Source organism: Hemiscyllium ocellatum, chromosome 19 (genome assembly GCF_020745735.1).
Source record: "Hemiscyllium ocellatum isolate sHemOce1 chromosome 19, sHemOce1.pat.X.cur, whole genome shotgun sequence".
Taxonomy (NCBI): domain Eukaryota; kingdom Metazoa; phylum Chordata; class Chondrichthyes; order Orectolobiformes; family Hemiscylliidae; genus Hemiscyllium; species Hemiscyllium ocellatum.
The window spans coordinates 16,247,943-16,263,057 of NC_083419.1; the positions used below are offsets into that span (position 1 = coordinate 16,247,943).

At 39.8% G+C, this 15,115-nt stretch overlaps 1 protein-coding gene across 1 annotated transcript in view; it reads left to right on the forward strand.

The window, feature by feature from the left end:
* cep290 (centrosomal protein 290) overlaps positions 1–15,115 on the forward strand; it is a 144,830-nt gene that overhangs the window by 88,709 nt on the left and 41,006 nt on the right. The window contains exons 36-40 of the mRNA XM_060839688.1: positions 725–832; positions 3,731–3,930; positions 8,035–8,248; positions 9,155–9,292; positions 12,443–12,664. Of these exons, the coding sequence (XP_060695671.1) occupies positions 725–832; positions 3,731–3,930; positions 8,035–8,248; positions 9,155–9,292; positions 12,443–12,664 (882 nt within the window). The remainder of the gene's footprint in view (positions 1–724; positions 833–3,730; positions 3,931–8,034; positions 8,249–9,154; positions 9,293–12,442; positions 12,665–15,115) is intronic.

A 15,115-nucleotide genomic window follows, 5' to 3' on the forward strand; every position in this document is an offset into this window, starting at 1 on the left:
CTTAAAGCAGACAAACTGACAGAAGCCTTCATGATACCTTCCAGGTAACCGTGTGATCTCAAGTTCTCATTGCATACATGAAACATTAACCGTGATCCTTGAAGATGGAGGGATCTCAATTTAACATAGGCTCTAAGAAAGAGATGAGAAACAGTCAGAAATGTGGCTTTTAAGTACCTGAAAATTTTAGGAAGATATTTGGGTCTGTAGTAATTAAGACAGCAAAGAGATACTGGAAATATTTTTGCTGGAGAAGAAGGCAAACGTACAATTATGAATAATTTTGAAGCGATGAACAAGAAAGTTCCCACCTGGTGTCAATGAGACAGCGTTCTCTGTTAAATTATTGCAGAGTAGGTGCAGAGATATTGGGAAATATTTACTTACACAGTATTAATGCAGTAGTTGAAACAAGAGGTCATTAGATCTTTTCAAGGGGAGATAAGCATTCAATGAAGGAAGTGATGCATGGTTATGAGGAGAGAATGTGGCAATGGCATTAATCTAACAAAACGAAAAGCAGTGGGCTGAATGCATTCTTTCCCTTATTTAAAACTATTGTGGATCGTTGGATAAGCAGGAGAGAAGAATCAAGTTTTTGTTGGAAATACTCAAACTTAGATGCTGTTTTACCAAAGCTTTATTGACTAAGAACCAGGAACAAGAATTCATACATAACTAAGTCAAATGGATTACTTATCCTTTTTTTTAAAACACTTCACAGGACCGAGAAGAAATTGCAAAGAAACACGAGAAGGATCTTAAAGCCTTGCACCTGAAATTGGATTCATATGCAGATGCATCACTAAATAAATTTAAACAATCTGCAATGGTTAGTTTAACCCTTCATATTGCTTTTTTTCTGTAAAAATGACTAAGTTCTGGATGTATGTTTGCTCACTGAGCTGGAAGGTTTGTTTTCAGACATTTTGTCACCACATTAGGTAACCTTGTCAGTGAGCCTCCGGTGAAGCGCTGGTGTTATCTCCCGCTTTCTGTTTATGGGTCTTGGTTTCTTAAGGTGGGTGATATCATTTCCTGTTCTTTTTCTCAGAGGGTGGTAGATGGGATCCAAATCGATGTGTTTATTGATGGAGTTCTGGTTGGAATGTCAGGCCTCGAGGAATTCTCATGCATGTCTCTTTTAGCTTGTCCTAGAATGGATGTGTTGCTCAATCAAAGTGATGTCCTCCTTCGTCTGTATGCAAGGATACCAGTGATAGTGGGTCATGTCTTTTAGTGCCTAGTTGGTGTTCATATGTCCTGGTGAGAAGTTGTCTGCCTGTTATTCCGATGTAATGTTTTTTTCCAGTCTTTGCGTGGTATTTTGCAAATGGCAGTCATTTTGCTGATTGTTTCTATTATATTCTTTCTGTTCATTAGTCACTGTTTAATTGTGTTGGTTGGTTTCTGAGCTACCATGATGCCAAAGGGTCTGAATAGTCTGGAAATCATTTCAGAGATGCCTTTGATGTAAGGTAATGTGGCGAGAGTTTCTGGGCGTGTTGTTTCTGCTTGTTTGGGTTTGTTGCTGATGAATCGGGGAACTGTATTTATTGGGTACTTGTTCTTCTTGAATGCGCTGTATAGGTATTTTTCTTCTGCTGTTCATAGTTCTTGGGTGCTGCAGTATGTTGTGGCTCATTGAAATAATGTCTTGATGGAGCTCAGTTTGTGGGTGTTGGGATGATTGCTTCTGCAGTTAAGTATTTGGTCTGTGTGTATTGTTTTTCTATAGACAGTGATTTGAAGTTCTCCATTAACTGTTCATTCTACTGTCACTTAGAGGAATGTGAGTCTGTTGTCATTCTCCTCCTCTTTTGTGAATTTTATGCCAGTCAGGATATTGTTGATGGAGTTGTAGGTTACCTCTAATTTGTTTTGTTTTGTAATGACAAAGGTGACATCCACGTAACGGACCCAGAGTTTGAGTTGGATAGTTGGGAGGGCTGCTTGTTCCTGTCTCTGCATTACTCCTTCTGCTAGGAACCCTGTTGTTGGTGATCCCACTGGTGTTCTGTTAATTTGTTTGTAGGCCTTGTTATTGGATGTGAAGTGGGTGGTGAGGTACAGGTCCACTAGCTTGAGGATGTTGTCTTTACTGATGAAGTTGGCACTGTCTGGTGTTTGTGTCTTCAGGTAAAAATGAGGACTGCAGATGCTAGAAACCTCTTCTAGTAGTGCAGTCACTGTTTCTTTGGCCAGGTTGATATTAATTGATGTGAACAGGGCTGTAACATCAAAGGAGACCATTATTTTGTCCTTTTCTATCTTGCTGTCTTTGATGGTGTTCAGGAATTCTTGGGTGGAATGAATGGAATAGCTGGAGTCTTCTCCTGAGTGTTTTGGTTTTCGGTGGAGTTCCTTGGCTAGTCTGTATGTTGGTGTTCCAGGTAGTGAGACTGTGTGTCTGAGGAGGGTGCTCCGGGTTTGTGTACTTTGGGTAATCCGTAGAAGCATGCTGTGTTGGATCCATCCAGTTTCATTTTTTGGAAGTCTATCTTTTTTATTTCTCCTAATTTCTGATGCTTTTTCATTAAGGATGTGATTCAGTTTTGTAGTTAACCACTTATTGTTAAGTGTTGGTATCTGCAGACACTGAATTCTCTTTTTCAAGGTTATCTGTTTTGTTTAGAATGATGGTCATGTGCCCTTTGACTGCAGGTAGGATTACAATGATTTTGTCTTTTTTTTGAGTCTTTCTAGGGCTTTCCTTTCCTGTGTTATTTTCCTGCTTAATGTTGGTGCACTTTGCACCAGGATACATGGACACCAACTAGCCACCAAAAGACATGACCCACTCTCACTAGTATCTTTGCGTATAGATGAAGAAGGACACCATTTTGATTGGACAACCCATCCATCCTAGGACAAGCTAAACAGAGACGTGCATGAGAATTCCTCGAGGCCTGGCATTCCAACCAGAACTCCATCAATAAACACATCGATTTGGATCCCATCCAGCACCCTCTGAGAAAAAGAACAGGAAATGATATCACCCAACTTAAGAAACCAAGACCCATAAACAGAAAGCAAGACACAACACCAGTGCTTCACTGGAGGCTCGCTGATGATGATACCTAATATGGTGACAAAACATCTGAAAACGAACCCTCCAGCTCAGCGAGCAAACTTACATTTAGAATCTCAACCTGAGCTACAAATCTTCTCAAAAATCACCAGAATTATAAAATGTTTATGTAATATTTTAATCTCATCATGTGCAATTTTTTTATTTGTTGCAAATTCATTAGTTTTCTAATTTAGTTACAGAATTGTCACAGCCCAGCCAAATTGATACCATTTGGTCCATCTTATGTGCATCAGTTGATGATTTAGTACCATCCTCCTTCTCCCCGTAACCCTATACGTTGCATCTTCTCAAACAACCAGCTAATTCCACTTCCTGTCTAGAAAGTCTTTATCCTTTAAATGTCAACCTAATTTAATTTAAATATAATTAAATTCTGAAGGCTTATGTTGCAGGATGTAGCACAAAGACCAGATTTTGCGAATCTAATGATACAATAAAGCCTGCTATTATCGACAAAGAAAATATTGTTTATTTAAAAATGTGCAGATGCTGCAAATCTGAAACAAGAACTGAAATGCTGAAAAATCTGACAGTCATTCAGCATCCGCAGACAGTAAAGAGTAATTGGGTAATAGAAAGAAGAGAATATAGGCAGTACCGTAACAAAACAATAAATTATTTGTGTTGTTCTAACAGGAGCTGATGAAGAAACCATCTCTTCCAGTTCCAACATCCAAGCATTTGGCACGCCTGGCAGAGTTGGAACAAACCGTGGCAGAACAGGACAGCTCACTGTCAGCGCTTGTGGACAAACTGAAGAGAGCAACCGTGGAACTAGAGAAACAGAAAGATATTAATCAGCTGAAAGTGAAAGAGCACAACGCAGAGAAAGCAAAGTGAGCTCTGTCATGATCATTTCTGGCATTGTGTAATTTGCTTATATGTTTTAACCCAGTTTAATTGCTTTTAAAGTAATTTTAAATGCCAGAAATTTTTGAACCAAATCAAAATTTGGTGGTTCTTATTGTCTCCTTAACAATGTGGGAGTAGCGCTTAAATGGCGGGATCATATATTTAGTTATGGGGGACAGAAGTACTGAATTTAGCAACTTGGAATAGAGTTAGCCATTCAAAGCAACACACAAATATTAAATTGTGACATTGCAAATAGAGCAAAAAGACCTGTCATTAGTTTAGTCAATTCTTCCAGTTACCACCATAAAGAACATAAGACCAAAAAGCAGGAGAAGACAATTCAGCCCCTTGAACCACTCAGTATAATCCTGCCTCTTCTCATCTCAGCCTCAACTCCATTTTCCATCTATTCCATCAACCTTTCACCATTAATGCTTAAAGATCCATCCATCTCCATCTTCCGTTTACACAATGTTTCAGCAGCACAGCATTTTGGAGTATTGATTCGTTGGACTCTTGTCCCTTTGAGAGAAGTAATTTTTCCTTATCTCTGCTTTTAATCTCCTACACCTTAACTTAAAATTGTGACCTCTGATTCTGGGTTACCCCACACGAGGAACTATCCTTTCTGCATCTACTTTGTCATTTCCTTTAGCATCTTATTTACCTCAACTTGGATCTCCTCACAATCTTCTCAACTCCAGAGAGTATAGGCCTAAACTGTTCAGTCTTTTTCATATGACAACCCCTTCACTTCTGGAATTAATCTAGTGAATCTCTTCTAAACTGCCTACAATACAACTACATCCCTCCTCAAGTAGGGAACATTTTACACGGTATTCCAGGTGTGGTCTCCTTTTATGATCTATTCCTTTTACAATAAATGCCAAAATTCCATTTGCTTTCCTTGTTACATGCTGTACCTGTATTCTAGTTTTTTGCGATTAGGACATGAAGACACCGAGATCCTTCTGAACTGCAAAACTCTGAAATTTCTCTTTGATAAGATAATAAATTGCCTTTCTATTCTTCTGATTAAGATAGATAACCTTACACTTATCCATGTTAACTTCTTCTGCCAGATTTTGGCCCATTAACCCAAACCTATCCATGTTCATTTGTAAATTTCTTATTTATTCATTGCAGTTTGCTTTCCCACATATTATAGTATCGTCTGTAAGTTTGGCTGTAATACTTTTTATCCATACATCCAAGTCATGAATTTATTGAAAATAGTTGAGGCCTGAGGACTGAACCCTGTGGCGCTCCACCAGTTACAACCAGAAAAAGACTCATTTATCCCAACTCCCTGCTTTCTGTAAAGCAATCCTCTATCCAAACTAATAAATTACCTTTAACCCCATGTGATCAACTCTTATGTATTAACCTTTTGTGTGGCACCTGATAAAATGCTTCTAGAAGTCCAGATATACTACATTTACAGGATCCCCATTGTCCACCTTGCTTGTCACATCTTCAAAGAACTCTAACAAATAATCAAACGTGATTCACCCTTCATAAAATCATGCTGACTCTGATGGATTATATTTGACTTTGAAAATGTCTTGTTATGACTTCCTTCGTAATGGATTCTAAAAATTTCCCAGAAATACACGTTAAATTCACTACTCTGTAGTATCCTATGTTTTGCTTCCCTCCTTATTCGAATGAGGATGTTATATTTGTATTGTTCCAATCCACTGGAACCTTTTCCAAATGCAGGGAATTTTGGAGTATTAGAACCAGTGGATCCACATTCTTTGCCATTTCCTTTAATACTCTAGAATGTAGACCATCAGGCCCTGAGGACTTGATGCCCTTAGTCCTAATAGTTTGTTCATTACTTTTTCCCTACTGATGATGATTTTTAGTAAGTTCCCCCTTTCTATAACCTTTGTGTTATATACTACTATTGGAATGGTATTAGCGTTCTCCACTGTGAAAACTGAATCAAATATATAGATTTTGTGACTACCATTTCTGTGTTCCCCATTGATTAACTCCGCAGCCTCATCCTCGAAGGATCCAGCAATCATTTTAGCTGCAGTCTCCCTTTGTATGTACTTACAGAAGCTTTTGCTATTAATTTTTGTATTTTTTGATGGTTTTCTTTCATCATTTACCTTTGCTGTTTTTATAATTTTTTTTCATAACTCTTTGATCATCTTTACAAGTTTCCCAATCTACCTGCGTACCATTTATCTTTGTAATATGGTATGCCTCAGTTTTTGCATTTAAATTATCTTTAACATCCTTGCTTAGCCATGGATGTTTGTCCCCACTTTACGACTTTTCTTCTTCTCTGGAATATATTTTCGTTGGGACCCAGATTCCAGCTTTAGTGACTGTTTACATGGAATTTGCATGTTCTCCCCAGGTTTTGTCCCAAAGACCAAAGATGTGCGGGTTAGGTGGATTGACTGTGCTAAATTGCCCCATAGTATGTAGGCTAGTTGGGTTAACGATGGTAAATATGGAGTAATGGAATTATGATGGGATATTCTTTGAAGGATTTGTGTAGATTCTGTGGGCTAAATGGCCTCCATCTGCACTGTAGTTATTCTATGATTGAGTATCTCTTTAAATATCTGCCAATGATCATCAACTCACCAATCTTTTAGTCTTCCTGCCCAGTCCACCGGGGCTTAATCTGTCTTCATGCCAACGTAATTACCGTTGTTTAATGCCAGAACACCAGTTTGGTCTCCAGTTTCTTGCTGTCCAACTGAATTTTAAATTCTAGCATGCTGTGATCACGTTTCCATGGAGGATCCTTTCCTATGAGATTGCTAACTAATCCCAGCTTCTTACACAATATCAAATCCAGGATAACCTGCTCCCTGGTTGTTTGCACAGAATTTTGCTCCAAGAAACAATCTCATACATTCACAAAACCTTCCCTCAAGGCGACCCTTATCAGTTCAATTAATCCAGTTTATACAAATATTCAAATCATCAAAAATTACTGCTGTATTTTTTGTACATGCTCCCAGTATTTCCTAGTTTATACCCTACTGTATTGCAGGGTACTGCTGAGGATCTATCGATTACTCCCATCAGGGTCTTCTTTTCCTTGCTATTTCTTATTACTCCGCAGACTGATTCTATGTCTTGATCTCCACTGCTGATATCATTTCTCACTACACCTTTGATCTGATTAAAGATACTCCACCTCCTTTCCTTCCTGCCTATCCTTTAGAAACAGAGTACCCTGGGATATTCAATCTCCAAACCTGATCTCCCTGCTACCTGATTAAGAACTGATTCATTTCACTCCCCATTTGCCAAACATTATTGGTTCTGACTTTAAATGTAGTGACTGTAATTAAAAAATAACACATTGAGCACTGTACAATCTTGAGACTTGTGAAATATGTGCATTTTAATTTGTGCCGCAGAAGTTTCTCAGATTTGGGTCACGTTCTCACACCAATCTAAAGGTGTAAACTTAATCAGTTTCCAATTCCTCAGGAAGAACAAGTGTAAGGCAGAGTAGCAAAATGATCACATGGTATAGACTGACAAATCGTTAACAGTACTGACACAAGGGATTCAAACCTAGGGGCCATGAATGCAGGAAGCTCTTCTATAACCTGATGGTTGGGTTCATGTGCAACCCCACACTGTATAAAAATCGCGCAATAAAAGTGGCTCTTAAAGTGTTGGTGATGCAAACGCATTATAGCCAACACGTTTTAAATGTTTACACTTTAGAAACAGCGCCCCCCCATTCGTCAATTGTGTTACAGCCAGTTCACGTTGATGGAATGCACATAGCAGAATGTCCTGTATAAATACTCCCTCGTAAGTCCAAAAGGGTCATCAGGAGAATTCATTACTTAGAGTGTATTTAGAATGTGAAACCTGTAACCACTTCAGATTGATACACTTAAGCAGAAGCTAGATAAACATTTTGGGGAGAAAGGAATAAAGGAATATCAACAGGATGAGCTAAATTAGGGTGGAAGAAGGCTCTTGTCGAGTGCCAGTGCCAGCACAAACCAGCTGGACCGATTGCCTGTGCTGTAAACACAATGGATTTCTCCATTGGAGCATTAAACATTCTGTCAACCTTTTATTTCAAGTCTGGAAGAGAAGCATGCAACTGAGGTAAAGAAGCTATGCAATGAACTAGATGACCTGAGGTGCACACAGCTGCAGATGGAGAAGGAGGTGCAGTACTTGCAATCTGAGTTAGAGGCTCAGAAACAAGCAAATACAAGGGCACCCACCACCACCATGAAGAACTTAGTGGACAGGTTAAAAGGTCAACTGGCTTTGAAAGAGAAGCAGCAAAAGGTAATAATGAAAAATGAATAAAAAGAAAAGCAAAAATGCATATCAACAAAGAGTTAGCCTGGATATTATATCCTTATTGTCTGTTACTGTAGTGTTTTACACTGTACTTCATAGCAACTTCCACTTACCTGGAAGTAATCTTTAATGTAATTTAACTTTTTATTTTTTTAATTTTAATTCTTTTTGAATTAATATAACTCACTATTTGCAATTTCAAATATGCCAAATAAAATATTAAAAGTGAAAACTATTTTTCCAGTTACACCGTTCTATAGATTTCAGGCACAGTCAGCTGTTCAGATGGTTAACATTTGGAAGCATTACTCTGTTGTAAACGGAAGCTTTTTCTCTGACGAAAACCAGCAAATGTTGGTGATCACAACGGGTCAGGCAGCATCCGTGGAGAGAGTAAGCTAACGTTTCGAGTCTAAATGAGGCTTCATCAGAGCTGACGTGAAGTTTATGCTATAGTTAGGGGGTTGGTGGGTGTAGAGTGCTGGGGGAGAAAATATGTTGTTAGTTCAGATTAACTGATTGGTAGGTGAGAATGGCAGAACAATGATGTGTCTAACTGCCAGACCTGAAAGAACAGACAGTCCCACTGGAGTGGGGGGAAGAGAGAGAGGACACTGTGACAGAAAATGTTAGAAATAAAGCCAAAAGAAAAGGTAGAAATGGGAATTGATTCACAATTTGAAGGTTTTGGACTCAATGTTAAATCCACAAGGCTGTAAAGTGCCCAGTCTGAAAATGAGATGTTGTTCCTCCAGTTTGTGCTGTGGTTCACTGGGCCACGCAGCATGCCGAGGACAGACAAGTGGGCAGACGAGCAGGAGCTGTGTTAAAATGACCAGCTACAGGAAGAGCAGGTTCATGCTATTCTGATTCCTATTCTATGACTTATAGGCTCTGAGTAAAGCACTGTTGGACCTTCGAGCTGAGATGACATCCCATGCGGAACAGCAGGTTATAAACCAAGCTGCACAAAAGGAGGGACATCTCAACGTGCAGCAAATTGTTGACAAGCAAACTAAAGAACTGAGGGTGAGTCTTTAAAAATGCAGCCCATGATTATCATTCATCCTGGTGAGCTGTTTTACCAATATCCTTTTGATTGTTTTTCATTCTGTAACAAATGAGTCATGTTTAAACCCACCAGTTTTTTTGTTCATTGTGTATTTACTGAGGAACGTGTGTTTTTCTTTTGTATTTTTAATAGAGGCTTTCCATCAAGGAAAGCCAGCAGCTTGAACAACTGAATAAGTGGACCTCAATGCATTCTGACACAGATTTCCTGTGTTGGATTAACTAAAATTTAGGACCAGTACTAATGCCTGATCAGTTGTTCATATTGTTGGATATCTCATACCCAGGTAGCGGGAAGGGACAAAGAGCGAGAGAGACAAAGAGGGAGGTGCTGGAACTTTGGGTGTGGATCCTGCACCAGAGCTATGTGCTGCTTGTACTCCCGATTTTGTCTTCTATTTAGTTTCTGGGCTTTGAGAACTGTCTCACTTTTACTCGCTGACCCTTCTTCCATTTAAATCCAATGACAAAACTTAAAATGAATATTTAAAATAATCTAAAAGGATTTGTCAGGTACAATATGAAAGTCACAAAATTGTGATACGGGTTAACAAGATCATTTAAAGTAAATGCAAACAACCTAGTGGTTCATTTCCAGAGTAATAGAATTGAAAATTGCCATAATTATGTTAGCTTTTGTAGAACATTGGGTAGACTACATCTCGACAATTGAAAGAGTTTTGGTCTCTATTTTATTTAAAAAAAGGGATAGAAGGAGACACTGGAGAAAATCCAAAAATATATTTACAGAGATAATTTAGATTAGATTAGACTTAGATTAGATTTACAGTGTGGAAACAGGCCCTTCGGCCCAACAAGTCCACACCGACCCGCCGAAGCGCAACCCACCCATACCCCTACATTTACCTCTTACCTAACACTACGGGCAATTTAGCTTGGCCAATTCACCTGACCCGCACATCTTTGTGACTGTGGGAGGAAACCGGAGCACCCGGAGGAAACCCACGCAGACACGGGGAGAACGTGCAAACTCCACACAGTCAGTTGCCTGAGTCGGGAATTGAACCCAGGTCTACAGGCGCTGTGAGGCAGCAGTGCTAACCACTGTGCCACCGTGTCGCCCTTAAATCTCAGATTTAAGAGATTATGACCATTAAGAATTGAACAGGGTTCAATTAGAGTTCTATTCTGTAGAAAAGAGAAGGCTGACAGCTGAATCTGTAAGCCTTGATATCATGGAAGGTTTTGATGGGGTAGATACAGATACAGACAAGATATTTCGCGTGTATAGGCAGACCAAAACTATAGGCCATAAATGTAATGCAGACATTCATAAATCTCATAGGGAACTGAGGAGAGAGAATTTTAATTTGAAAGTGTTTGCAATGTGGAATTCACGAACACAAAGTGTACTGGGGGTAAATATGAGATGCATTTTAGAGCATCCACAGTGAAGGCATCATATTTATTCTGATGGGAACAGAGGAATGGGAATAGGCCATTCAACCAGTCATGCATTCTCTACCATTAAATGCATTCAAACTATACTATTCCATAGCGCTTTACATCATTGCTAATTAAAGGTTTATCAAGCTGTACAGGACATTGGTGAGGCCATTTCTGGAATACTGTACAATTCTGTTTGGCCTTCTATAGGAACTTGAGATGGTGCAGAAAAGATTTACAAGCATGTTGCCAGCACTGGAGAGTTTGAGCTATTGGGAAAGGCTGAATAGGTTGGGGATTTTTTGGAGGGTGAGGGGTAACCTTATCGAGGTTTATAAAATCATGAGGTGCATGGATAAGGTGAATAGCCAAGATCTTTTTCCGAGGGAGGGGGAGTCAAAAACTAGAGGGCATGGGTTTAAGGTGAGAGAGGAAAGATTGAAAGAAGTGGTGGAGATGGGTATAATGGCAACATTTTGAAAACATCTGGATGGGTATGCGAAAAGGAAGGGTTTAGAAAGATATGGGCCAAATGCTGCCAAATAGGACAAGGTCAGATTAGGATTAGGCGGGGATGAGTTGGACCAAAAGGAATGTTTCTGTGTTATATGTCTCTGAGTTTATGACTCTACTTTAAATATGGTCAAGGACTGAGCCTCCATTTCTCTCAGGGTAGAGAATTCCAAAGATTCACCATGCTCCAAGATTCATCCTAATCTCAGTCCTAATTTAGAGTCATAGAGCTGTGCAGAATGGAAACAGACCCTTCGGTCCAACTCATCCATGCTGACCAGATATCCTACATTAATCTAGTCTCATTTGCCAGCATTTGGCCCCAAATCCTTCTAAATCCTTCTTATTCATATACCCATCCAGATGCCTTTTAAATGTTGTAACTGTATCAGCCTCCACCACTTCCCCTCTAGCTCATTCCATACACGCATCACACTCTGTGAAACAATTGCCCGTTAGTTGTCTCTAAATAAATTGTGCCCCCGGCCCAAGATTCTTTAACCAGTGGAAATATCTTGCATGAATCTACCCTACCTATCGGGTTAAATGAAAGAGGCAAGGGTGGAACCTCACATGGAGCCGAAATACTGATGTGTAGCACTTAGGACTGAATGGCCTGTTTGTGCTCTGTATATTCCATGCAATGTTGTATCCAGCCACTCTACATTTTTTTCTACATCATTAGAAATATCCAAATTTCCCCATTATTATTTCAGCCATTTAACCAGTTCCTGTTTTCCTCCCAAGTACTTGCATGTATATTTTTACTTCCCTTTTTTAAATTTACCTTATTTTTGTAATCAACCTGTTCAGATATGTTGTTCCACACCTCTGGAGCAGATGGGACTTGAATCCAGACCTCCCAGTCCAGGGGTAGGGACACTGCCACTGTGCTACAAGAGTGCCTTCCATTGCAAGTTGACAGGATAGACATTTGAATGAGACATCACCATCATGAGCACTTGCCCCATCCTCTTTAATTTGGTTTCTTTCTAAATACTGTTTACCTGTGATTTCTTCCAATGAAGTATGTGCACCTGAAGAATTAGCTAATCTGTTCTCTCCCCAGGTATTGACAGACCCTTCTATTTCTGCTTTTAATAAATCAGCATTCACATTTGTAGCAAAGTACATGGTACCAATTTGACTTTCCCTCAGTTTAACAGTTATTACTTGTTTTGCTTTTAGACACGTATAGAAGATCTGACAGAGCAACTTGCAGCAGCTAAGGACAGCGTGAAGGCATGTAAGAGCAAGGAAGCGGCCACAGCAGCCGAAATAGAGAATTTAAATGGAGAACTTCAAAAAAAGCAACGAGTTCAAAACAAATTACAAACCGAGAAAGATGAGCTGATGAAAGAGAATGAGGAACTAAAGAAAAAAATTAAGAGGCTGTGCAACAGCTTGCAGGTTCAAATTTTTATCCATCTTTTATTCTGACTGATTAGAAAGTCCTCTGTTCAATCTTTAAGAATATGAGTTTTTCTGAATAATTTTCAAACAGTTCCACTCAAGTTAGTTTTCGCTAACATCCACAAAATATTGTAAGAAATATATGTGCAATATTTGGTTTTTAGTTAAATATTTTTCTCATCCACTTAAATATTTTGAACAAGAAATGCAAGTGATTTTTTTCATTCACATGGGGGACATGGGCATCACTGCCAGGGCCAGCATTTATTACACTTCCCTAGTTGCCCTTGAGAAGGTAGTGGTGAGCTGCCTTCTTGAATCACTGCAGTCTATGTGCTATAGGTTGACCCACAATGTCCTTAGAGAGGGAATTCCAGGGTTTTGATCCCGTGACTATGAAGGAACGGCAACATATTTCCAAGTCAGAATGGTGAGTGGCTTGGACTTTGGAAGTAGTGGTATCCCGTGTATCTGCTACACATGTTCTTCTAGATAGTAGTACTTGTAGGTTTGGAAGGTGCTATCTAAGGATCTTCAGTGAATTTCTGCAAAGCATCTTGTAGATAGCATACACTGCTGCTACTCAGTGTTGATGGTGAACGGAGTGGATGCATGTCGATATGGTGGTCAATCAAGCGGCTGCTTTGTCTTGGATGGTATGAAGGTTCTTGAGTGTTATTTGAGCTGCACCCATCCAGGTAACTGAGGAATATTCCATCACACTCCTGACTGGTGCCTTGTCGATGATGGACAGGCTTTGCGGAGTCAGGAAGTGAGGTACTCATGGCAGTATTGCTAGCTTCCATCTTGCTCTTGTAGCCACTGTATTTATATGGCGAGTCTAGTTTCTGGTCAAAGGTGACCCCATGAATGTTGATAGTGAAGAATTCAGTGATAGTAACACCCTTGAATGTCAAGGGACAATGGTTAGCTTGTTTCTTATTGGAGGTGGCCATTGCATGGTATTTATGTGGCGTGACATTTTTTTGCCACTTGCTATCCCAAGCCTGGATATTGTCCAAGTCTTATTGTATCTGAGCATGGACTGCATCAGTATCTGAGGGATCATGAATAGTGCTGAACATGATGCAATCATATGGATGTAGGTTTGCTTGCTGAGTTGGAAGGTTCATTTCCAGGCGTTTTGTCACCCTATTAGGTAACATCATCAGTGTTACTGTCAAAGCACTGCTGATAAGTCCTGCTTTCTATTTATATCTTTGGGTTTCTTTGGGTTGGTGACGTCATTTCTTGTGGTGAAGTCACTTCCTGTTCCTTTTCTCAGGGGGTGGTAAATGGGGTCTAACTCGATGTGTTTGTTGATAGAGTTCCGGTTGGAATGCCATGCTTCTAGGAATTCTCGCGCATGTCTTTGTTTGGCTTGTCCTAGGATGGATGTGTTGTCCCAGTCGAAGTGGTGTCCTTCCTCACCCGTATGTAAGGATACTAGTGAGAGAGGGTCATGTCGTTTTGTGGCTAGTTGGTGTTCATGTATCCTGGTGGCTAGTTTTCTGCATGTCTGTCCAATGTAGTGTTTGTTACAGTCCTTGCACGATGTTTTGTAAATGACATTTGTTTTGCTTGTTTTCTGTAATAGGGTCTTTCAAGTTCATTAGCTGCTGTTTTTAGTGTGTTGTTGGATTTGTAGGCTACCATGATGCCAAGGGGTCTGAGTAAGTCTGGCAGTCATTTTTGAGGTGTCTTTGATGTAGGGGAGAGTGGCTAGGGTTTCTGAATGCATTTTGTCTGCTTGTTTGGGTTTGTTGCTGAGAATTCTGCAGACTGTATTCATTGGGTACCTATTTGTTTTGAATACGCGGTATAGGTGATTTTTCCTCTGCTCTGCTCTGTGCTGCAGTGTGTGTTGGTTCTTTGAAATAATGTTCTGATGCAGCTTCTTTTGTGGGTGTTGGGATGGTTACTTCTGTAGTTCAATATTTGGTCCATATGTGTTGTTTTCCTATAGACGCTGGTTTGAAGTTCCCCATTGGCTGTTTGCTCTACTGCGACATCTAGGAATGGCAGTTTGTTGTTGTTTTCCTCCTCTTTAGTGAATTTTATGCCAGTAAGGGTATTATTGATGGTCTTGGAGGTTTCCTCTAATTTGTTTTGTTTAGTGATGACAAAGGTGTCATCCACGTAGCAGACCCAAAGTTTGGATTGGATGGTTAGCAGAACTGTTTGTTCAAGTCTCTGCATTACTGCCTCTGCTAAGAACCCTGATGTGGGTATTTTGTTGGTTACAAAATACCGTGCAAAGACTGTAACAGACACTACATTGGACAAACAGGCAGAAAACTAGCCACCAGGATACATGAACACCAATCAGCCACAAAAAGACATGACCCTCTCTCACTAGTATCCTTACATACGGATGAGGAAGGACACCACTTCGACTGGGACAACATATCCATCCTAGGACGAGCCAAACAAAGACATGCACATGAA